General features: G+C 38.7%; 1 protein-coding gene across 4 annotated transcripts in view; it reads right to left on the reverse strand.

The window, feature by feature from the left end:
- Positions 1 to 1,174: 1,174 nt before the first annotated feature.
- Positions 1,175 to 25,651, reverse strand: part of SCUBE2 (signal peptide, CUB domain and EGF like domain containing 2) — an 84,859-nt gene continuing 60,382 nt past the window's right edge. For all 4 annotated transcript variants that reach the window (XM_043973229.1, XM_043973230.1, XM_043973231.1 and 1 more), the window contains 6 exons: positions 20,803 to 20,982; positions 13,019 to 13,180; positions 9,598 to 9,795; positions 7,819 to 7,971; positions 6,827 to 6,906; positions 1,175 to 2,040 (listed from right to left, as the gene is read on the reverse strand). In XM_043973229.1, coding sequence (XP_043829164.1) covers positions 1,888 to 2,040; positions 6,827 to 6,906; positions 7,819 to 7,971; positions 9,598 to 9,795; positions 13,019 to 13,180; positions 20,803 to 20,982 — 926 coding nt within the window. In that variant the 3' untranslated portion in view covers positions 1,175 to 1,887. The remainder of the gene's footprint in view (positions 2,041 to 6,826; positions 6,907 to 7,818; positions 7,972 to 9,597; positions 9,796 to 13,018; positions 13,181 to 20,802; positions 20,983 to 25,651) is intronic.

Genomic DNA, 25,651 nt, shown 5'->3' on the forward strand with positions numbered 1-25,651 from the left:
GGTGATGTAGAGGTCAATGGAATCTTGACAGACAGGCTTTAGCACATTCACCACAATGACTAGACATTATTCTGAGTGCTGAGACAAGTGGGTTTGTCATGAAGCAAGGTGGAAGATAACAAACAGATACCCCAAGTTTTGAACTATAAAATATTAAAGGGCCAGAGGAAGGTCTTCAGCATAGTGGGGAGATTCTCTCAGGAATTTATGGGAAGAACTTAAAAGAAATACACCAGATTAGAGGGCATGAAAAAGATGTACCCATGGATAGAGGTCTCACTGATACTAATGAGAACACAGATCTATTGAAGAACATTTGAGGCCACGAGGCTTTCAGATGGTTCCATGGATCAAATTTTCTTTAAGTATACTGGACCTCCTCCTATTTCCAGTAAGCACCATGTGGTAACTTAAGCTGCTGTTGGTCTAAACAGTCCTTATTAAGATTGGATCTGTACCTAGCCAATTATAGCCCACCAGAACTTTCCCAGGGCCATTTAGTACACAATGACGATGCAGAACAGTCTGGAACAGTTCAAGACCTCTCCACACAGTGCTGAGATAATAATAGTGCACATTTATGATTCATAAAGCACTTTCCTCATAACACAATGAGGAACACATGTCATCATCCCAATTTTACAAATGGTGGAACTAAGGCTAAGAGAAGTGAAGACTTCTCTGAAGTCATACAGCTAGTAAGTGACAGAGCATGAATTTGAATCTAACTTTTCCAAATCTACAGCTCCTTCTACTACAAAAACTTAATTTCAGTGTGTTGTGATGATGAATACAACAGGAAGTTGATTCACAACAAAAGGCAAAGCCAGAATATTGTGGTCATCCAATACATAATGGGAAGAATGCTATAGAGACTGTTTCTATGTGGACATCAGACAATAAAAGGAAGAGATTGTATTGGAGGCAGGTTATCATTTGAAAAAAATGCTGAGTTAGAAAGATGATGGACAAGAAAGGAATCCCCTGATTTAAAGACTGGAATTCCACAGGGCCATAAATGGCCAAGCAGGAGAGTAAAAATTCAATGGGATGACCAATGGGCTGGTTTTTGGAAAACAAATAGAAAGAGCACAAAATCCCCCTTGATGTATGAACAACAAAGCATCAATACAGGTAAGAATATAAAAAAAGCAACCATTATTACATTTGCATAGACATTTTTCATCATTTTATTTTAATTCTCTCCACTTCAAACATTCTTTATTATGTTCTTTCAGAACTCTAGTACCTGGGGCTGAGGTCACATAACTTGGAACTCAATGGCCCAAACACGGTCCTTGCAGTTCTCCTGGAAAACTGTTGCCTGAAACCCAACCTTGGAGATCTTTTGCTCCTAACTCTGAATGGGTAGGATCTGTCTCCACATCCTCAGTGAGAGGAGAACATGACATGATTGAGCCACCTGAACAGAACCAGACTAGTTTCAGAGAAGGAAATTCATGCTGAAGATCCACTTGCCACTGTATCATAGGGAGGTCCCTTCAGTAGTTTCTAACTGTAGGGAATGAGAAGTAGGAATGATACAGATTAGCTCTACATGGTGAAGGGACTGAAACATGGCTCAGGGAAGCTACTCCTTAGTCCTTCCTATTCCACGCCACTACTTGCAGCAGTGATGGCACTGTCTGATACAGCACCCGATGATCAGACATGACTGTATACAAGATCTCTTGGAAGAAAAAAATACAATTCAGCTTATCAAAATATTTGTATCATCTATAAAAATTAAACTCTAAAGAGTCACTAATACTGCGTACCATGCCTGTCCCTCCGCTGTCATGCAAGTGGCAGACACAGCTCTGTCCTTGAAAACCCCACAGGCTGGAGCATGGCTGAGCATTTGTAGCTGGTGAGATGAGCATAGAATCATTTGTAAGGCCTTAAAAACCGGGACACTTTGGATCGTAGTAAACGGATGAATGATCTTGGAAACATCTCTCTGGATTCCTGTGCTGTATACTTGAAGTAATTTTGTGGATGTGCCAGGACATCAAATAGAGCCTTGATTAATTTCTTATCCTAAAAAGAACAAAATTTTGGTCAATGTGGACTCTGTAATCACTTCATTGACAGGGTACCTCTCCAATTTAGTTTGATTTTAATTTTTTTCCTAGATACGTTATAAAAATCAGTTCCTTTATCCAGATGATCATCAGGATTGGGTTTTCTGAATGTTTCCATGTCTTCTGCAGGGCAAGGACAATGTAGCATAGTGGAGACAATACTATACTTGGGAGTTATAAGACATGGGCTTCAGTCTCAACTCTGACATTTCCTACATATGTAACCCTAAACAAGTCATTGAAACTCCATGAGCCTCAGTTTCACATATAAATGGGGACAAGAACATGACCTACCTGATGAGTTTGTCATGAGGAAAGGACTTCACCAAGTGCATAAAAGCAAATGATTATTAGGTTTCAATACTTTAAACACCTAAGATTTCATTGGTGTATTCACTCCCTCCACCAATGTAGATCCTGATTCCCCACACTTCAATAGATGATCCTCATGTGTTGCAAGGGCTGAAAGAATTCACCACGTGGTGGCCAATCTCGGTAATGAGACTGATCTTGGGACCAGACCCTGTTGGCTGGCCCCTCCCCAAAGTCTGTGTGGGCTGGTCAGACCCATCAGAGACTGTTCCATGGTCATGGTCTTTGAGAACCTAGTTCTCACCTCTATCCCATGATAAGACAATGGATCAAGACTCTATAGGAGAATGATTGTTGTTGTTTACTGTGAATTGCTTCAATTGTTTAAAGCTTTATGAAAAGTATGTGAAGAAGTCAAGAGTCCCCAAACACTTCATGTTAAAATGACACAACTATTTCTTTTTGCTTTGGAATGGTAAGCAGCTTGTATCAGATAAAAAGAAAGACCATTGGAAGGCTTAATAAAACATGACCGATACTCCACAAAGAAGTAAATCTTCCAAAATGAAGCAGCTACTTCTCCTTTAAGGAATAATAACAGGAATTTAGAGATTTCATAAAGTGAGGGATTATCTAGTAAGGGCCAGAGGAAAAAGAGTCAGTGCTATTGGCTGGTGATGTCTTGATGAGGGATAAGGAATGAGGTGGTTGTTTATTGACCTGATAACAATAAGAGTGACATCTGCTGTATTTCTGGGATATGTACTGGAGACATGATGGACAACATCCCACACTTGTCATACCAGATGACTAGTACTCACTTCTGGTGATTCCCAATGGCACAAATAATACTGCTAGAAGGAACTGAGAAAGATTGCTAGCAATCATACTCAAGAAAGAAAGAGAAGATCTAAGAAGCTCAAGTAATGTTTTCATTGAGCTCTCACTCCTGACAGGCTTTATAAGAGAAAGAAAGATTTGTGAAGTCAATAGCTCTTACTGTGAATGGGTGTCTTAAAATGGGATTCAATTTTTTGGATGACAGATGAAAATATAGCAATACTACCTCGCCAGGGATGGAATACATGTAACAAGAATTAGAATGAGTGCATCTGTTGGGATTTTGCCAATTTGACCAAAAGGGCTTTAAATTAAAAAGGAAGGAGAAAAAGCTTATGTACATCCATGGAACTAGATAGAAAGCAGCCAACAAAGTAATTAGGAAAATAATAGTAAAGATACTAAGAAATCCATAGGAGACAAAATCCAAAAAAGAATCCAGTAGCAAAATTCAGGCCCTCAAATATCTTTTCACAAATGCACAAAGTATGAGTAACAAGCAAGATGAACTAGAAATCTTAATTCAAGGAAACAAATTTGACCTAAAAGATACCAACAATATGGTGGGATATGACCCATGCCTGTCATATGGCACTAGATGTGAATGTCTTATTGAAAAGAACAGGATAAAAGACATTGGGATGCTGATCAATGTAGGCAAGACCCATCCTGACTTCAGAGGAACTTTTTCCTTCTTTCAGTGGAGAAATGTTGTACTCTGAGTTTGGAATGAGGCAACACTGTACTTTTTTTCGTTACAAAGTAGGGTTCTAGGAGGCAAGAAGAAGGAAGAGTGAGTGGGAAGTAATTGTAATGTACAAAGAGAAAGGCAACATGGCATGGAGGATGGTGTAGGAATTGGAGTCAAGCATACCTGAATTAATATCCCACCTAAGACACTAGCTTTGCTACTCTGGGCAAGTCACTCAGCCTATCTCAGCCTCAGTTTCCTCATCTGTAAAAATGAGATGATAATAGCACCTACCTCAAAGGGTTGTTCTGAAGATGAAATGAATCTTTTAAAATGAATTTTTATTTATATAAAACATTTTGTAAACCTAAAATAACATATAAATATCAATTATTAGTAGTACAAAAACATCAGTCAAAACAAAATTTTAAAGTTAAAAAATAACAAGATAGGTAAAAGTGGTAGTAGAGGAGTATTGTATATTAATAAGATAGTCATGTAAAGAAACTCAGGACTTGAAAGGAGTTCAGTAGAGACCATTCAAATGAAGATCAACAAGTTTGCTCTGTGGTCATTCTACACAGGACAGCAAGAGGAAATAGACAAAGAATGTGGAAAAGAGATCACAAAGTTGGCAGGGAGATGTGACATAGTTGTTCTGAGGGATTTTAATTATCTGGACATCTTTGGGATCTTTCACTCTGTCAAAAACAGAACGATTAACACTTTCTTGACTTTCCTTAACTCTGATTTCATACTTCAACAAAGGCAGAATCCAACAAGGGTAAATTTTATTCTGGCATCTAATCTCATCAATAAGAAAAAACTAGCTGTGGAGGTGAAAAGGATGGGAATCTTTGAGCGACCAAATCACAGAATTTGTGATAGGAGAGACACAGCTGATATGTATTCTGTAACTGGGGAGAGCAGGCTTCAAAGGAGTTCAGAAAAAAGATAGGCCATCCTATCTAACTAAATATCCTAACATTTTACAGAGGAAGTCAACCCAAGAGAGAGGGGAAGTTCTCAGGAATGAAATTTTGAAGATACAAGGAAAACCAATTCATATTAGGAGGAAAAGGGTAAGTTCTCTGTAAAAAAAATGTTTACACAAAAGGAAGCAAAAGCAGGTAATGGAAGATGACTCCAAAGATGTGGCAATGCACTGCAAGAACAGAGCTGGGAGCTTCAGAGCTAAGGATGAGCTGCCGCTTCTGACTGAAGTGAAAGCCAAGACAAAGGCCTTTAAAAGCCATAGTCACTTAGCAGGGAAAATGCATCGTTGTCCTTCCCAATTCTTCTCTTTCGGAGACTGGGTGCTTTGCCCCTCACAGTAATGGGTGCTCCGGAGATGAGGAAACAATTCCCTCACTGGCCACTGAGCAGCAAAGGCCAGTAACTCAGTGGACCTTTGAGAGGGAGTGACCCACCCTGTTGTTTCTTTCTCATTCCTAGCTACTGTGCTCTTTCTGCCCTCCCGGGTTCTCTCTGGAGGGTGCACATGGAATTCTTTTCTCCTTCTCCAGGCCGATTATAGCCTCCCTTTGGCAACTAGAGCAAGGAGACAGAGACAGAGACATGGTAGCCAAACAATGATCTTGAAATGGCGATGGACAAGTCCGGTCCTGAAGGCAATTTCCTAAGTTTGAGAGTTTGGAAAGCCTGGGTCCATCCTTTCCCTTTTAGCAGAGGGTTATTCAACTGGTAGAACAGTGGAAAGTTGTAGGTATAGATATACACCAAGATTTTGGCAAAGCATTTGATAGTCTCTTATGTTATGCTTGTGGAAAAGATGGACAGATATGGATATAACACAATAATATAGTTAAACCAAATCGGAACTGATTAAATGGTTAGACTCAGAGACCAATCATATGGTTTGATGTCAGCTTGGAAGAAGGTCTCTAGAGGACTGTCCCAGGGATCTGTAGATGGTCCTAGATTTTAATATTTTATCAATAACCTGGATGAAGCCATAGAAAGCATCTGTATCTAATTTGCAGATGACACAAAATAAGGAATCTTAGCTTCTGGTTGGATGAAAGAATCAGGATTTTAAAGATTTCAATAAATCTAGTAAAATTAAATTTATTAGGAATTAGTGTAAAATATTAACTGGGTTCAAAAAATTATCTTCATCAGTACAAGATGAGAGATTTATGACTAGAGAACAGTTCATCCAAATACATCTAAGGATTTTAATGAACTACAAGCTCAATATAAATCAGCATTGTAATAGGAAGTTTAAAAAGCTAATGCAATTTTAACTTTAAGGGAGCCATAATGTCTAGGTCTAAGATGGTAATAATTAGGCTGTCCAGTCCTTAGTCAAATCACACAGGAAAAGTTCTGCCACTACATTTAGGAAGGATATTGATAAGCTGGGGAACATCCAGAGAAGGCCAGCCAAGATAGTGAAAGGCCTTAAAATCGAGCTGAATTCAAGGAGAATACTGGTGGGAGGAACCAGGGATATTCAGTCTGAGGAAAACGATGTAAGGAGGGACACAAGAGTGGATTTTCAAGTATTTGAAGGGATGCCACATAGAAGAAGCTTTGCTTGGCCAGAAGGCAGAACCAGGATCAACCTGCAGAAGTTGCAAAGAGGTCAATTTAAGCTTGGAATCAGGGAAACAATTAGAATCCCAACAATTAGAATCATCTGAAATAGACTTAAACGGTCTTGGGAGGTGAGGAAGTTCCTCCCTCCCCTTCTGACCTCCACTGGAAGTCTTCCACAGAGGCTGGATGGAACCTGTTAGGTATGGTGAAACAATTCTTGTGGGCATTTGGGTTTGGATGAGCTGGTCTCTAGGGTCCCTTCCATCTAGAAAATTCACTAGCTTTGTAAATTACTTCTTTTTGTTCATTGTGAAAAGATTTAACCCAGGACACTGACCTTAAGTATTTCCTGATGATTTTCAGATGCATATAACCTGCCGTCTCGGACTATGTCTTCAATGAGCTCCTGGTAATCCTCTGTTGGAAACAAACAGTACTATTTTTGCTTCTTTGGTGGCTTAGCAATTTCAAAACGAGTATTCTTTACTTTCAAGTAACTTTGATACAAATCCTTTGGCTCTTATCAGAATGGTGTATCCCATTACCAATAGGCTTTGGGAGATACTATCTTGCAGAAATGGTATGTCATAGTACAACATAATAAGCACCTATGAAAAACTTATTGATTAACTTGGGAACAAGGAGAACTGCCAATCCTGACTCAGCCATGTAGTCATTCTGAATTCTGAAACATTACTTCCCCTGCTGGGTCTCACAGTTCTCCTCCAGTTAAGTGATCCTTAAAGTCCCTTCTTGTTATAACAGTCTATGTTTTTCCTAAATGTGCTGAAGTTCATAGACTTTACTTTGATCATACCAACATCACCAGAAAACAGACCAAAAATTATTAAAAAGCAGGCAAGATAGCCTTAAAATAACAACAATATGGAGTAATTTTGCATGGGGCAAACCCCCCAACATACTTCACAACTGACTTGGAGGCATATTACAGAATTTTACAGAAGACAATTATTTTTCAATAATTTATATTGACAAGTTATAACTGAGTAATCAAGGTTAGATTATGTTCTTAGGGCAGCTAGGTGGTGCAGTGGATAAAGCACCAGCCTTGGATTCAGTAGGACCTGAGTTCAAATTTGACCCCAGACACTTGACACTTACTAGCTGTGTGACCCTGGGCAAGTCACTTAACCCTCATTGCCCCACCAAAAATCAACAACAACAACAAAAACAGATTATGTTCTTTATCTTCTGTTTTAAGAATGCATAGAATTATGTAAAATATTGTCAAAATTACTTCTGTTACAATAGGACAACATTTCATATGGAGCAGCAGAGTCACAAGACTGTCAGATTTGAGCCCCTTACCATCATATGTTACATAAGGGACCTGGAATCCTTTGGCACTGTTCCCTTCATTAGATTTAAACTGAATCCACAACTTCTTTGATCTTGAGGTGAAAGCTATTGGACGTTCATATGTTTGGCAGGTTTCATAGGTTGTCACAGAGTTGGAGGAAGCTGCCAAAGGAAGTGTATGCTACAGATCAACATCTCTTCATTGAGCAGACAACAATATATCTGTCTTTTCAAAAACTCATGAAACAAGGAAAACTCATGCAGTTGAGGAAATCTTCATGCCCAATTGAATCATCACACCTGTAGGCAGTCCTGAACATGTAGCAAAACCAAAATTAAAGCTAGAAATGGTAGTACCTCCTTCTCTTACCAAAGGTTGAAAACAAAAGGATTAGAGGTTGGACATTTAAGTAGCAGCCATGTCACCTTTTATGTACTCTTGAACTGTGTAGCCTCAAGTTCCAAGAGTGAATTTTATATTAGTCATAATCTATGTACAGACACACAAACATGTAGGTCAGTATTTATGGCTTGTTACCACTGCCCTTTTGGACACAGCCCCAAGCCCCATCCTGGTATGTTCTCTATCAACATCTCTGATCTGTGGGAAAAATCGTTACATCAGTGAGAATTCTGTTAGAATGTTGGTTTCAGGGGATATCCATCCATCTATCCATCCATCCATCCACCTCATTGTTATCTGTGTTAGGGTGATAAGCTGCTCTTATCATATTTTATCTGGACTATTAAAATAGCCTTTTGGTTGGCATCTTTGCTTCACGTCTCTCCCCACCCTAATCCATCCTTCACTTGGCTGCCAAAGTGACTTTTCTGTTTTGTTTTGTTTTTTGGTAGGGCAATGAGGGTTAAGTGACTTGCCCAGGTTCACACAGCTAGTAAGTGTTAAGGGTCTGAAGCCAGATTTGAACTCAGGTCCTCCTGAATCCAGGGCTGGTGCTTTATCCACTGTGCCTGCCACCTAGCTGCCCCAAAAGTGACTTTTCTAAAGCACTTGTCTGCCCATGAAATACTTCTGCTCAATGAGCTCCAACAGCTACCTATTACTTCTGGGGGCAGCGAGGTGGCACAGTGGATAGAGTGCTGGGCCTGGAGTCAGGAAGACTCAAATCTAGTCAAATCCAACCTCAGACACTTGACACTTACTAGCTGTGTGACCTTAGGCAAGTCATTTTATCCTGTTTGCCTCAGTTTCCACATCTGTAAAATGAGTTGAAAGTGGTAAATCACTCTAGTATCTTTGCTAAGAAAACCCCAAAAGAAGTCACAAAGAATCCGACACGACTAAATACAACTGAACAATAAACAAGTGTCTTCCCCAGTAGGTTTACTTTCCATCTCCTCTGTATATCTCTTGAATGCACCTATTTATTGACATGTTTTCTCCCTTATTAGAATGTGAGCTCCTTGAAGGCAGGAACTGCTTTAGCCTTTCTTTATGTCTTCATAGAGGGTTAGATGTAGAGCTTAAAAAGCACTTGTTGACTGACTGCCTGAATCATCATGTATTTGGAGGATGTGCTCTAACTTTCCAGTATAACAAAAGTTGTAGTGGGCATCCAAGTGATTCTACAAGTGAGGATTTTTTAGGAGAATGTTCTACATGTCCTACGACCTGAAGGTGTCCCAAGACAGGAGGTGAAATTCTCCAGCCTGCTAGACAAAGACAAAGACAAAGCAGAGTTCCCAGAGAACATATCAGGCCTCCACAAAGTGAGCCTTCCTGTCTGGCATGGGAAGGGAAGAAGAACACAAGAGTCAGATACTTACAGGTTTTCCGCATTACCAGGTAGTCTCCACATTCATCCTCTATAGGCAGAAATATCTCAGGAACCACAATCAAAATGCGACGTTTGGGAGGAGGATTGATGGTCCAAGTGCATTCAGTGTTAGCTGGATAATTCCCAGGGTAGTTTGGAGATTCAATATACCCAGTAAACTCTCCTAGTTCCCCTCCACAATGTCTATCTGTTAAAGGAAAACAAGTTTTAGCTGGGAAGGAATATCTAATCAAAAATAGTTAGCAGATCATACACAAGATCATGGAAGAGGACCAGTCTCTGCCTGTCCTCAAGGAGTTCAAAGAAATGGCAGGTGTGATTGTTGAGTTTCTATCAGTGACCTTGTAAAGATCTGGGAGAAATAATGTTCTTCAGGAGAAGTGCTACAGGACTGGAGAAGGTCGAATGTCACAATTAAAAAAAAAAGAATAGTAAGTCTACAACCTACAGATCAGAGTTTGACTTTAATTCTTGATAAAATTCTAGAAGCACATTATTAAGGGGGTGGTTTATGAGCACTTAGCTTTAAAGGGAAGCGGCAATCTGAGAAGTCAGTATTACTTCATCAAGAAGAGATCATGACCCTCTATATTAGGGTTCAAAAAACCAACTTCAAGAATAGAAGACATGGCTGGTCAATAGTTTCTGTAACAAACATCTTCAATGGACCACAAATTCAATATGAGCCAACATCACAAAGCTGCTACCCAAAACAGCTAATGCTATCCTAAGTCCGTTTAAGAGAATCACAGTGTCCAACAAAGAGTTTGCTATGCTCTGTTCTGGGTTAGTCTACATCCAGACTATTGTGTTGTGTTTTGTACATCATACATTTTCCTTTCAATTATGAACTTAAACAACAAACAAGAACAATTAAACATACAAAAAAATCAGAAAAAGATTACCTATGAAAGCAAACTTCTATTATGTAGTTTAGAAAGTGGATATTAAATTTAACACTAAAATTGCCCTGTTTGTATTTGTTTCTGAACTTCCTGTCCTCTGGTGTAATTTTTAAAATGTTTCATTAAACTTTTCTTTCTTTTCTTATATCACTATCACTACCCATCCATTTCCCCAAAACTTTCTCCCCATCCAAGATAAAAAGTTTCCCTTGTAATAAGTATAGTCAAGCAAAACAAACCCACACATTAGTAAAGCATCTCATTCTATCCCAATCCATTACCTCTTTGCTTCCTCATCAGTCTTTGGAGTCATGACTGGTCATTGTAGCAATAAGAATTCTCGGTTCTTTCCAAGTTGTTTTCCTTTACATTATCATAATCACAATTTATACAATAAATTATACTCCTGGTTCCAATCACTTCATCCTGAGTTATTTCATACAAATATTCCCATGTTTCTCTGAATTTTTCCCTTAATTATTTCTCACAGAACAATAATATTACATTATATTCACATGCCATTATTTGTTTAGCCATTGCCTAAATGAGGGAGATCTACTTTGTTTCTAGGTCTTCACTAGAATAAAAAGTGAGTGTTTCTCTAAATATTTTTGTACATATTTGTTGTACAAAGCAATAAGAATTGTTTCTATATGTCTTTGACCTTTTCAGGGTATATGCCTTGTAGTGGTAGCACTAGGTCAAAGAATTTTATGTAGATAAGACAAAGATATATATATATATATAGAGAGAGAGAGAGAGATCATGAGCCTCCAGACGAGGGTGACCAGAATTATTAGATGACTGGAAAGTTTTCTGAAGGTCAGTTGAAGAAAATAGGAATATTTAGTCTGAAGAAAAGATTTAGAAAGAAATGATAGATTCCTTCAAGTGTTTAAAGTTTGATCATGGGGAAGAAGGGCTAGAGTTATCCTGCTTAGTCCCAAACAAAGATCAGAACTGGTAACAAGAGGATAAACGTTGCAGAGGAGCTAAATTGGTCTGGATATAAGGGACATTTTATAAACAAGAATCATACAGATGTGAAACAGGCCACCTTGAAGGGATGCCCCTTATTTTCCATTCAGACTAATGATGTCATGTTGGGGCTACCTGTCATAGGCTTTCTTAGGTTCTCATTGGACAAGATAGACTTTCAGGTTTCTTCTAGCTCTGAGATCCTGTGGTCTCTGTATCTGTTACCATAATGATACCTGGAACTAAAGTAGAACTATGTCCAAGGCTCCTTTTATACTAAGCTTTTTTTCAATATATTTTTTAATGTCCTCCCATTGATATAAAGAAATAGAATTAAAACAAAACTTTTTATAGTTTTATGAGTTACTGAATTGATGCTGTTTATTTTTGGAGTTGTCCGACAGAAATAAAATCTTCATCAACATCTACATAGATAAGGGAACTAAATGACTAAATAACAAAGTTCATGGATAATGTGAAACAAGGTGGTGTTTACTTAGAGCCCTTTGCTTATGATTCCCTGTTTATGAAATCTGTACCTCATGTGATCCCAGAAAAGGAATTTACAGACCAAGTACTTCTAAACAGGAAAGGTTGATCTCATTAATCATTTATAATTGTGATTGTTATTCTGCTATTTTTCTATAGCATCAGGACCACATTTTACTCCCATTAAAATAGGATTGTAAAAAATAGTCATAAACTATTAAAATGATGGACCAAATATGAGTGGTGCTACAGTCATATTCCCCTACCATGACTCTAAGGGAATTGTGGACAAATTGAGGGCAAGATCTTTTGGAATGCAGAATCACATTGGGATGTCCACTGGTGGTAGTGATGGTTAGAGTCATGTGATGAAATAATGGGATTTAGCAGATACTCAAAGACCCACCTGGAGATTAATCTATACTGATTGAATCAAGTGAGAGTGATTGACTGCTGATTAAGCCTACTTCAAGTTAACTGGATTGTAATCACACCTGGCTAGCCCTTAAGAAGGTATTGTTCTCAGAAACTAGACTGTGAACTCAACTTGAGAACACCTTCAAAGCCAATGGATTTGGAGAACAGCAACCAATCACCTTGAAGCAGTGTGTAAGGACCGCCTCTGTTTCCAGACCTATAAAAAGCTTCCACAATCAGCTTGCTGGAGAGTTCCTGATTAAAGCAGGCTCGTGGAGGAGGACTTGAGGAAGAACCCAACCAGGCTGGAACTCTAGGCTAGGTAGGACTTCTTTTTCTTAACTTTCTGAATTCCTTGTAAATATCTGTATGCTTTAATAAATGTTTAATGCCCAAAGACTGGTACTGAAGCTTTTTAATTTAAGGCGATCACACAATATAGATTTTAAACATCACAGTCAGCAGTGGCAGAGTCAAAATTCAAGAGAACTAGGAGTCAAATAGGAACCAGAGTGAAGAAATCGCCCCTCTCCTCTCTCCCTTTTCCCTCTCTTGTCCCTTCCCCTAACACGAGCAAACAACATTTTAATTGGCGGGGGGAAGCGTTAGAAAACAACCTACTTTTACATTGGGTTACATTTGTGGAGCCATCAAAGTCAGTGGTGGTATTTCCCGGGCAGGAAACACAGTCATTTTTTCCAAATTCAGGTTGGTATGTTCCCGCTGAGCAACGAATACACCGGTGAGTTGTAGTGTTGTAGAAATGTCCAGGTGAACACTGAACTGCAGGAGATGGAAATAATCACTTAGTTTTGAAAAATACAAAACCGAGCCAGAAGGCTTTCACAGATCATGCAATAAATTATCATGATGTTAGTAAAATATTGTTAATTTATGTAACTGAGGCCCATCATTCAGTCAATAACATTTACTTTAATGCTTATTCTATGCACAGCATGACACAAGGCACTATAGGGAGATATTGAAAGAAATAAAAGTCATAACCTATGCTGTCAAAGAGCTTGGTTTAATGTGAGACATATGACATAACAACAATGTCCTTAAATATAACACATAAATTCAACTAACATAGCAGAAAATCATGTATTTAAGTTACTGAAGGAATGAAGGGTTGTTCTGGGTGTTTTCCATAAAAGTATTTTATTATTTTCCAGTTACTTGTAGAGAGAGTTTTCAACATTTGTTTTTATAAGACTTCTAGTTTCAATTTCTCTCTCTCCCTCCCCCCTCTCCAAGACAGCAAGCAATCTGATATAGGTTATATATGTACAATCACATTCAACATATTTCTGCATTAGTCATGTTGTGCAAGAAGAATCAGAGCAAAAAGGAATAAAACAAAAAACAAAAAAATAGAAATAGTATGGTTCAATTTGCATCTAGATTCCATAGTTCTTTTTTTTTTCTGGATTTGGAGAGCATTTTCTATCATGAGTCCTTTGGAACTATCTTGGACCATTGTACTGCTGAGAAGAGTCAAGTCTATCACAGTTGATCAACACACAATGTTGTCGATAGTGTATACAATGTTCTCCTGTTTCTGGGGTCACTCAGTATCAGTTCATGTAAGTCCTTCCAGATTTCTCTGAAATCTACCTGCTCATCGTTTCTTACAGCACAATAGTATTCCATTACATTCATATACCACAATGTGTTCAGCCATTCCCCAATTGATGGGCAGCCCCTCAATTTGCAATTCCTTGCCACCACAAAAAGAGCAGCTATAAATATTTTTGTACATGTGGGTCCTTTTCCCTTTTTTATGATTTTTTTGGGATACAGACCGAATATGAGTATTGCTGGGTCAAAGGGTATGCACAGCTTTATAGCCCTTTGGGCATAGTTCCAAATTACTCTCCAGAATGGCTGGATCAGTTCACAGCTCCACCAACAATTCATTAGTGTTCCATTTTTTCCACAGCTTCTCTGACATTTATTATTTTCCTTTGTTTGTCACATTAGCCAATCTGATAGGTGTGAGGTGGTACCTCAGAGTTGTTTTAATTTGCATTTCTCTAATCAATGGTGATTTAGAGCATTTTTTCATATGGCAATAGATAGCTTTAATTTCTTCATCAAAAAACTGCCTGATCATATCCTTTGACTATTTCTCAATTGGGGAATGACTTGGATTCTTATAAGTTTGATTTAGTTCCTTATATATTTTAGAAATGAGGCCTTTGTCAGAAATACTGGCTGTAAAAAATTGTTTCCCAACTTTCTGCCTCCTTGGAATGAAGGGTTTTAATAAAGTGATCAGATGGTACTAAGAAGTGTGAACTATGATTAAAGTTTTGAAAGAAGTATGGGACACATGTCTGTAGAGAGGAATAGGAAAAGAATTCTAAGTAGGGATGATGGAAAATGCAGGAAAATAGAGGAAAAAAACATGCAAATCACAGACTCATTAAAAAGTTCAAAATTGGAAGGAACTGTATAGGGCTTTTTTTCCCAACCCCATGTTCAATGCAGGAATTCACTGTACAAGTCATGTATAGAGAATCATGACACAGAGAACACTGACCTCCCCATCCTTTTCCACTTTGTCTGGAGAAATTATAACAATAACAAATAGTTTATATTTATTTACTGCTTTATAGTCTAAAAAGCATTTCCAAATACATTATCTCACTATATCCTTTAAAAAATCTTGAAAGGGGCAGCTAGGTGGCGCAGTGGATAGAGCACTGGCCCTGGAGTCAGGAGTACCTGAGTTCAAATCCGGCCTCAGACACTTAACACTTACTAGCTGTGTGACCCTGGGCAAGTCACTTAACCCCAATTGCCTCACTAAAAAAAAAAAAAAAATCTTGAAAAAAAGAGGAAGGAAAAAATTCCCTGTGCAAATCCTCCATCCATTGAGAATAGATACAATTAAGGAAGAAAAGGAATTGAAATACTAAGGTTCACAGGAAAACACAATCCAGGAAAGCAGTTAGTCATAAAATCCATGGCCTCAAATGTCTATGAAAAAATATCCTATGTTTAGGCAACAAACAAGAGGAACTAGAGGTCCTAAGCAAATTTTATATCAGAGGTACCATAAAGACTCAGTAGGATGAACCATGATTGGAATCTGGCTCTGGAAAAGTATATCTTATGTGATTGTGATGGAATACTATTGTGCTATGAGAAATGATTGGGGCATGTTTTCAGAAAGACCTAGGAAATCTTAAATGAACTGATAGAAAGTGAAGTCAACAGAACCAGGGGATCATTGTACATAGTCATAGCAATATTGTAATGATGAAGAACTGTGAAATACTTAGCTATTCTGATCAATGATCATTATCCAAGACAACCTGAAGAACTCATGATGAAAAATGCTATCTGGCTTCAGAGAGAGAACTGATACAATCTGAGGCAGATTGAAGCATAAACGTTTCACTTTATTTTCCTTTGCTTTTCTTTTTGTAACATGGCTAATGTGGAAATATGTTTTGCTTGATTTCACATGCTTAATTGATACCACATTGCTTGCCTTCTCAATGGGTAAGGAAGGGGCAGGAGAGAAAGAATGTGGAGCTCAAAAATTTTGTTAAATGAATTATAAAAATAAATAATGTATTATTATTATTATTTTTACATGAAAACTGTTTACTATGACAAAGACATCATACATAAATAATGTATTATTAAAGAAAGGTATACAGATTTCAAAAGAAAGAGGGTAAATAAAAGGGTGGTGGTGGTAGCACTGTACATTATGAAAGTAGACTTAGTAAGAGTAAAGGTGTGTGGGGCAGCTAGGTGGCGCAGTGGATAAAGCACAGACCCTGGAGTCAGGAGTACCTGAGTTCAAATCCAGCCTCAGACACTTAACACTTACTAGCTGTGTGACCCTGGGCAAGTCACTTAACCCCAATTGCCTCACTAAAAAAAAAAAAAAAAAAAAAAAAAAAAAAGTAAAGGTGTGGACCAGGCAAGGCAATTACCCCACCCCACTTAAATAAGTGATAAGATGCTATACCATGATACCTTAATCAGATGTAAACACTTTTCCATAGAATCAGTTATGGGCTTTAGTCTAAATACAAGAAAGTCCATCAATTTAGATCACTGGATGAACTGGAGTGACACTGTACAGGAAGTAAGTTTGAACTGATTGATTTGAGCAAACTTGGTCACACTATGTGAATTCTCTATAAAATGGTAAGCCAGTTTAAAACCAAGAAATATGAGTGTTTGCTAGTGGAGCGGAGAAATAGCCAAGCCATTAAGAAGGAATCATTTGGGAGAAGAGAGAAAGAGAAACACTTCCACCTCTGCCTTGGTCTCCTCTGCCCCCTGGCTTGGTCAAAGGATCTCATGAATTTTGGAGGACCTCAAATAGTAAAATACCCTTTGCTACAAACTAATTAAGTCTGACCAACTAATTGATATCAATTGTTAATCATGGAAGGAAGCTTGTTGATAGGAGAGATGTATGTGGACACACAGAGAATTTACCAGTCAACTTTGATTTTGAAAATATGCATACAAGAAAGCAACAGATCATTAATATAAGAATGTAAAAATAGCTTCAGGCATGCTAGAACTCAGAATGAGTTAAGTCTGGTGAGGGGAACTAAGGACAAACAACAGAATTACTAGGTTTTGTTATTTTTTTAAGTATATTGGGAGAAACAGGTGAATCAAAGGAGAAATAAGAACTCCTATGGAGTGAATGGGAAGATGACAACTAACAGTAGAGAGACAGCAGAGCTGTTGGGTAAACATTTTGCTTCTGTTTTATCTGCCAAGGAAAAAGGCCTTTGCACTGACAATGACAGAACAAAAATGGCTTAAAAAGTTGGAAATAATAAGCAAGGAAATAATAGTAAGAGAGCCTCTAATTGCCACTGATGAATTTTTCCTCAGGTCCAGAAAAAATAACGGGTTGATGTGACTTTTGAGCAATTGTCAGTCATCTTTGAAAAGATTATGGAAAATGGGAGAAGAACCATAGGACTAAAAGGTGGCAAATGATATCTCAATATAGGCCAATTGATTTGACTGATTTTTTTTGCAGGGCAATGAGGGTTAAGTGACTTGCTCAGAGTCACATAACTAGTAAGTAGCAAGTGTCTGAGGCCGGATTTGAACTCAGGTCCTCCTGAATCCAGGGCTAGTGCTTTATCTACTGTGCCACCTAGCTGCCCCTGACTTTGATTTTTGAGAAAATTCTAGAATGTATCATTAAAGAGATTGTTAGGGAATATCTGGCCAAGAAAGTATTAAGAAATTAGGAAGAGCCAGCAGGATTTCATCAAGAACAAGTCATGCCAAATTCACCCTCGGTCCTTTTCTGGTAGGTTTCCTAAACTAGAAGATCGGGAGAATGCCATAAGTATAGTTTACCAAGATTTTAAGAAAATATTTTATATTCTACTTCCTACTAGTCTTGTTGACAAGAAGAAAAGAACTAGATGATAACACCATTAAATGGGTTTGGCACTAACTGAATGGCCTAACAAAGGTTAGTCATTAATGGTTAAATGTCAACTGGAAAGGTGATTTCCAGTGGATCATCTCAGGAATCTGTGCTTGACATGCTGTGTTGTTTAACTTTTTATTTATGACTTGGACAGACAGTGATGGTGTGCCCATTAAATGTCCAGATAAAAACATCTAGGACAGCTGGAGTGGCCAGCTAATAGACACTGGATGACAGAGTCAAAATACAAAAAAAAAAGACCTTGATCAGCTAGAATACTGAATTGAATGTAGTGAGATGACATTCTACAGTTATAAGTGTACATTTTTCTCACACTTGCGTTCAAATAAACTTCATAGGTATGAGATGGGAGAGGCATGGTCAGACAGCAGTTTGTCTATAGAAGATGTGGGAGCTTTAGTGAACTATAAGCTCAAAATATGCCAGCAATGTGATAAGGCAGCCAAAAGCTAGAGTAATCATGGGCTACATGAGAAAAGCTCTCCCCTCCAGAGATGAGGAGGTGGTAGTTCCTATGTAACTGGTTAGACTCCATCTGGAGTACCATGATTAGTGACAGATGATGTCACAGTTTAAGGACGTGTATAACTGGAGAGCATCCAGAGGAGGGGAATGAAATGCCTCCCATCCGAGTCATAGGAGGATCAGTTGAAGGAACTAAGGGCGTTAACATAAAGCTATCTTCAAGTATCTACAGGGTGTTAGTAGAAGAGAGATTCAGTTTATTTAGTTTTGATTCATAGGATGGAACCAAGAACAATGAGTGGAAGTTTCAGAGAGGCAAATCTGGACCTGCTATCCAGAAAAACTTCTTAAGAATTAGTTGTCCAAATACATTTTGCACAATCGCACATGTATAACTATATTCAAACTGCTTCCCATCTCAGGGTGAGGGGAAGGGGAAGCAAGGGATGTAGAGAATTTAGAACTCAACATTTTAAAGAAATGAATGTTTAAAATTGTCTTTATATGTAATTGGGAAAAAATAAAATATTATTTAGAAAAAAGGATTAGTTGTCAAAAAAGTAGAAAGATTGCATCAAGAAGCAACAGACTCCCGTCTTCAAGTTGAAGCAGGGTGGCCCCTTGATGGATACGTTATAATGGTGGTGCCTTTGGAGAATGGTTAGAATGATGGACATGGAGGTGCCTTCCAACTCTAAACTTTGTGAAATGTGAAGAAATGATTTAGGGGTAGGACAGGGAAGGTGCACTGGTCACCCATTACCCTCCAAAGTTCAGTCAGCGTTACATGGGTGAGCGAGAGGAGAGCTATGGAACAGTGTCCAAGCAGCACCCTGGGCCATCAAATATGAGCAGACAAGAACAGACAACTCAGTGGGGCTGGGTCAAAGAAAAACCATGTTTTTAGAGCTTGAAAAAGGATTCCTTCTACTCAGACCAAGACAAGAAGACAAAAGAAATGCTGGAAAGTGCCAGCTACTGAGTGCTCTAGGTGTTTGCACCTAGAGGGTGCCGTAGTGCAAGGAGTCAGCATATCCCTTTGACGTTCCCCAAGGTGAATGCTACAATGGGATCCTTATGATAGAATTTTAAACAAGGTCATTTCTGTGAAAATGAAATTTGGCCCCGCATAGCACAGATGACAAGCAGAGCTAGGGAGGAATAGCTAGGCTTTCCCCAATGCTGCTAAAATTTAAGGGGTGCTGCTAGCAGTACTTGTACTCCCTCTCCACCCTCCATGCCATGGCTGCACCCTAAGCTCATCCCAGCCTGGCCCTGCCATACTGGGTTGCCTGAAGTCAGGTGTCCTAAGTGACCTTGTGATATCCATTAATGTCTCCCCCTAACTGAGGCTGGGGTTCCAGGGTCTGTTTCCCCCTAAAGGGGGAGTTTCAATTCTCTCTCCACCTAGGGGGACTTGTATTCTTTACTCTCCCTTCAACTATGCTTGCCTTAGGTGCCAGAATTAGTTATGTTTCTGATAAGGGAAGGCAGTCATGATAATGCTTAGCTCCTGGTCACATGGTGGCTAAAAAAAATCTTGACTTAGATACTAGCATAGAACAATAGGGGAGAGACTAGATTCATTTAATGGTAGAACTGGTTTTAACAGAGGTTGGTGAATATGCTAAGGCAGACTGACCCAGAGAGATTCTGACACATTAGGTAACAATAACTATAAGAGTCCACATTTAGATAGTACTTTACTATTTATAAAGTGCTTTTTCCTTATAGTCCCTTCAAAGTTCTCATAGCATTTCCCCAGTCCTCTCCTTTGCACTTATTTTACTCTATCTATAATGTTTATATACATGTTTTATTTCCCCCAATAGATTGTGATCTCTGAGAGAAAAGACTAATTTTGTGTTCTGAATAGTTAACACAGTGGGTGCTTAAAATATTTGTTGAATTACCCTATGGAGGATAGAATGGAAATATTATCTGTCTTAACATATTATTGATTCTTCCTCATTTGTCGTATTAAAACAATGTCCTTGGGAATCAAAAGACCTAGTTTGAGTCTGGGTTCTTTATGTACGCGATCTTGAGCAAGTCCTTTAAATTCTCAGAGCCTCAGTTTCTTCATCTGTAAAGTGGGGGAACTGTACATGTCCAGCCCAATATGGCTATTATCAGGATAAAATAAGAGCATTTTCTGACAATAAAATGTTATATACAATAATGTAATAAAATGTTATCTAAATCTGATTTATTATTATTATTATTATACTAATAAATAAATAAATAGACATTTATTTCTGGCCTACTTGGGTTCATCTCCCTAGCCATCACAATGAGATTAGAAACTTCTTAAAGACCATTCCCATGCCTCACCTAGACCAGATAAGCCCTAGCTTATGGCTATACAAACACAGACTACTGGTGTTTAATTTACTTTTGCTGGGGGTAACAGTGACAACATTTTAATAGATATTCTCTTTCATAAGACTACCAGATGCTAAGTCCTTCTCTCTGACTTTACCTTTGGCTTCGCAGTCTTGGAAAGTGGTAGCTCCGGGATGTTTGGTGGTGAGTTCTCCCCTCCCACTTCCTGCACAAGGAAAGCAAGAAGTACGGCCAACTTCAGGCTGGTATGTTCCCAGGGGGCAGGGTTGGCATGGGGAAAACCCATCTGAAGAATATTCACCAGGAAGGCATTGACCTGAAAGAAGCCAACACATATCAGGTAAATCTAGCCTAACCCAGGAAATCAAGTATTTCTTTTCCTAGGGACAAAGGCATTAAACAAGTGGTATCATCTGTCCCACTAGGTTCTCCCAGAGACTGTAGGTACTATAGTATATTTCTAAGATGCTTTAAAATGTTGAAGGATCAGTAATTAACTTACATTCTATGAGGAGTCTGTGAAGAACTAGCAGTTTATAGACTCCACTGTAACCTTGACTATCAAGGTTGAAAAGAAACTAGGTAAGTACCAAGAGAAGATGAAGAAGGCTTTTTTTCTTTAAAGAACTGTTTGAGCCTTTATCTTGAAAAGAGTATGAAGGGAATTCTTAAGAAACTTTCTGGGTATCTTAAGGTAACTGAATGGTGGAGCTGTGCTACATAAGTGAGAAGTCAAAAGTGGCAAAAATGGTCAAAGGTGATTTTGACTGTAATTTTTCTCAGATTAAACATTTTAAACTATAATTTATGTCTTTGTGTTTTATTGGTCACCATGTTAATAAATTGCATAGCCAGTAACTTTAATACTTAAGCTTCAGAGATGAGCAGTTTTCATGTATAGAGAAACAAAGGATTATTGGGAAAAGAGGGTTTCCCAATTTATCAAATAAAATATATTTAAGTAATACTACTAACCTGGAGTCAGGGCTCTGAGTCAGTCGATTAATTACTGAGAGATATTGCAATTATAATAATTAACAAAGAAAAATCCAAACGTACCCCTGATGTACCCTAGAACTCTGGATGATGAGAATGAATATGTTAACAAGTCATGGGGTAGGCTGAGGGAGTAACTTTTATATAGACTACAAATGAGTTGGCATAACTCCTAACCGCTATTACAAATTCACAGCCATTCTGAAACCATTTTGCACTATCACGTTGTCTGTACTACACTGAGATTAACACAAAGGAAACGGTGCATTGAACATAGAGTACTGAATTTGGAGTCAGGAATCCCTGAGTTCAAATCCTGCCTCACACGCCGACTACGTGACCCCTAGGTAAGTCACTTAAACTCTCTTGGCTTCATCTTTCTCATCTGTAAAATGAGAGGGTTGGGCTCACTGGCTTCTGAGATTCCTTTCAGCCCAGAACCTATGACGCTATAAAATCCACAAGGTTTTCTTATGCTTGCCTTCAAGAAAATTACATTCAACAAACCTTTGTGAAGGACCAAATAAACATGGGAATTACAATGTAGTGTGTGGGCTACAACACAGAGGAAATACACAAGTAAATAAGGGCTACCACCCTCAAGGAATGCAGGTGGTGGAGATAAAGCATGGGTAAAGAAATGGAGGACAGAGGCTAGACATCGCTGTAAGCATGGGTTAAACACATGCTCTTAGAGTGCTATCGAAAGTAAGGGAGGAGAAATCCTTTAGTTAGGAGCAATCAAGGAAGGCTTTGGTAATGCTGGGATTCTGAGCTGGGCTTGGGGGGATGTGCAGGATGTCAAACAGCAGAGAAGGAAAAGGGCATTCAAGACATGGAGAAAGTTGTAAATGAAAGCAGAGTCAAGCAAGCACAGAACATGTTTGTTGGACTCGAAATTTATCCAGTTTAGAGGTACGGTCGAGTATGCAGATTGTGTCAGCCTGGCAAAAAAATCTAAACACTCGAATCTCAGCCATCTCTGAGAGCCTTTCTTTTTCTATTTGAACAAAGAAAATCTTGAGCCAGAAGCAGTTCCCTGGCTGAGAGTGAACGGCCTCTTTTGGTCTGAGCATGTAGAGATTGTTTCTTTGGAAGGCTTCCCCAAAGGTTTTTCAAAAGAAAACTAACCCCTTAGAGGGGAGGAGGGAAGGTGATGAGCTCTTGGCCAGCAGAGAGAGCTCCAAGATAGTGTCTGCAGTTGGCCTAGCAACACCACTAGAGCAAACAGTCATTACAAGAAGCCTTATAAGCTTCCACATTGTATTTAGAGAGGTATGGAGGAGAGCCTATGCAAGAGCATGGAGATGGGGGAGGAAATGTCATATGTGAGTCAGTTTGACTAGATCCTAGAAAGTGTGAAAGGGAATAATGTGTAGTAAGTCTGCAAAGATGGGCCAAAGCCAGATGGGAATGGTCTTGGAATGTGCAAGAGAGGAGTTTGTACTTGATTTTAGAGACAACAAGGACTGCTGGATTCTCTTGAGCAGGGGCATGCCATGGTCGCTTGACCATGTGCTTTAGGAATATCATTTTGGCACATGGGTAGAGGATGGAGACACTGGGAGCAGGGAGATAACAAGGAGATTTATTAGGACCCATATCTAGCAGGGTTACCCCAACCCCCTGCAACATGGGTTAGGGTGGAGCAAGGCTCAAACTGTGCCTCTCAAGCTTCCTGTAGCCTCTGACTATCGTGACTTGCTCATCACTTTAAGGGCATTTTAAAAAGCCCACACAGGTGGGGTCTGCATCCTTTAGAGTTTTTCAACATACCCATGCCTTCTGACCAGTCCTATTTCCATGTGGGCCCCATCTACCCAGAACTAAGTGTTATTCTATTCTTGTTGCATAGTTTTTCTCTCCATTAGGACAAGTAAAACACCTTTTGTTTGTTCCATTTGTTCAATGACCTGTGAATGTTCCAGTTAGTACCAACATCAAACATGAATTAAGAGGATGCCAGACTGAGTAAAGCCCAACCCAAGGGATGCTATTAGAGCAGTTCACGTGAAAGGTGATGAAAGCCTGAACAAAGGTGGTGGCTCCAGGAGATGGACCTAGGAGATGTTGTGGAGGTAGAATCACTAGACTACAACTGCCTGGATATGTGAGATGAGGGAGAATAAGTCAAAGATGACCACAAAGTTGCAAACCTAGGGGACTGGAAGGATGGGGTGGAAGGACAGAAACAGGGATGAATTCTGAGAGAAAGCAACAGAGTTCTGTTTTGGATATGTTGAGATTCCTATAGGATGCCCATCAAGGAAACAAGATCAGAGAGTCACAGATGTAGAGGGTTCTAGCAGCTCTAAATCTATGGTCCTAAAAAGTGGAAGTACCAAAAGTGAACAAGGTGTATGGCAGCATCTATTTCACAGGTTTGTGGTGAGGATCAAATCAGGCAACAACTGTAAAATGCTTGGCAGACCATAAACCATGATACAAATGCTTAGCATATCTATCATATTAGTATATCCAGCTTTTAAAAATCCTTCTGTGTTGGTCTAGTCGGTCTCAGTTGGATTTATGTTATCAAACTAAAAAAGGGCTTTTCAAAATTATTCAAGATCATGGAAGGGTTTTTTAAAATCATCTATAGCACTTCTGGAGTTTAAGTGCATTTTTATTGCCTTCAGGTGCTTTAGTTTTTTCCTTTCCAGATTTAATTAATTCCTCAATTTCTACTCTTATTTCATCTAATCTGGATGTAGGAATATAGTTATTTCTTATAATTTCCCCACAGTGATCTATAACACACTGCTGTGTAATTTGGAGCTCAGGGTATTGTTGACAAAAAGCAGCATGAAGCCCTAGCCAATAATTGCTAAGATCTGTTTTCAATTTGATGATGTGGTGGTACTGGCATATGATAAAAACATTAATTTCTTCAAGCTATTTCATGCTTTGCCTGCTTTTTGTTTATCACCATGTGCACTGAAGCATTTCTTGAAAGTGTCATCTTGGTATTTCTGGCTTGCTCCAATACATTTTGCATTCTTGTGGTATCAAGACACAAAGGAATGTCACTTGCCTATTGTTCTCTGTGTCAAGCTGACCAAGTAGGACTAGTTGAATCTGTGCTGTCCTAACTATTTACACTTATAGAAGCTAAGGTACTAAACCAATCAGTGGTACTTCCAGAGCCCAAATGGCTAGCTTCAAGGTTCCCGCCATATCCTTACAACCGAAGGGTACACTATACATCACCCTAGGTGGCATTCCTTTACTTTGCCATCCTTCCCTTCCCTTCCTCACTCTGCCCCCACTCAACATGACATGGACTCTAGCTTGGGCTTTGAGGGGTCTGACTGTCTGAGTTAGATTTAAACTGAGTTCTTCCTACTCTAGGCCCAGTGCTCTATCCACTGTACCACCTAACTACTAGCATGCTTTTCAAAAAAGGGTAAAAAGATATCCTCTACAAACTATGGTCCAATGACCTGGATGTTGATTCCCTAGAAAAATTCTTCAACATATGATTAAACAGAGTACTTATAAATACTTAGAAAAGGAAGCATTAATTACCATGAATCAGCATGGGTTCACTAAAAATAAGTCGAACAAAATTAACCTCATTTTATTTTTTGACAAGGTTACAGGACTGATAGAGCAGAGAAATACCATACATATAGTATATCTAGATTTCAAGAAAGGCATTTGAAAAGATTTCTTAAAATATCCTTTGGGGTAGCTAGGTGGCACAGTGGATAAAACACTGGACCTGGATTCAGGAGGACCTCAAATCTGGCCTCAGACACTTGACACTTACTAGCTGTGTGACCTTGGTCAAGTCACTTAACCCTCATTGCCCCACCCCAAAAAAAAGTTTTTAAAAATTTAACAATAACAAAAAAATGCTTTGAATAAATAGAGAAGTGGACGCTGAATGACAATAAAGTCAAGCAGTTGTAAAGCTACTGAATAACTATAGCAAAAGCATTGATTAATTAATTGATGTTAGCAGAAGTTCAATGTAAAAAAATAAT

The sequence above is a fragment of the Dromiciops gliroides genome, chromosome 6 (genome assembly GCF_019393635.1).
Source record: "Dromiciops gliroides isolate mDroGli1 chromosome 6, mDroGli1.pri, whole genome shotgun sequence".
Lineage (NCBI taxonomy): Eukaryota > Metazoa > Chordata > Mammalia > Microbiotheria > Microbiotheriidae > Dromiciops > Dromiciops gliroides.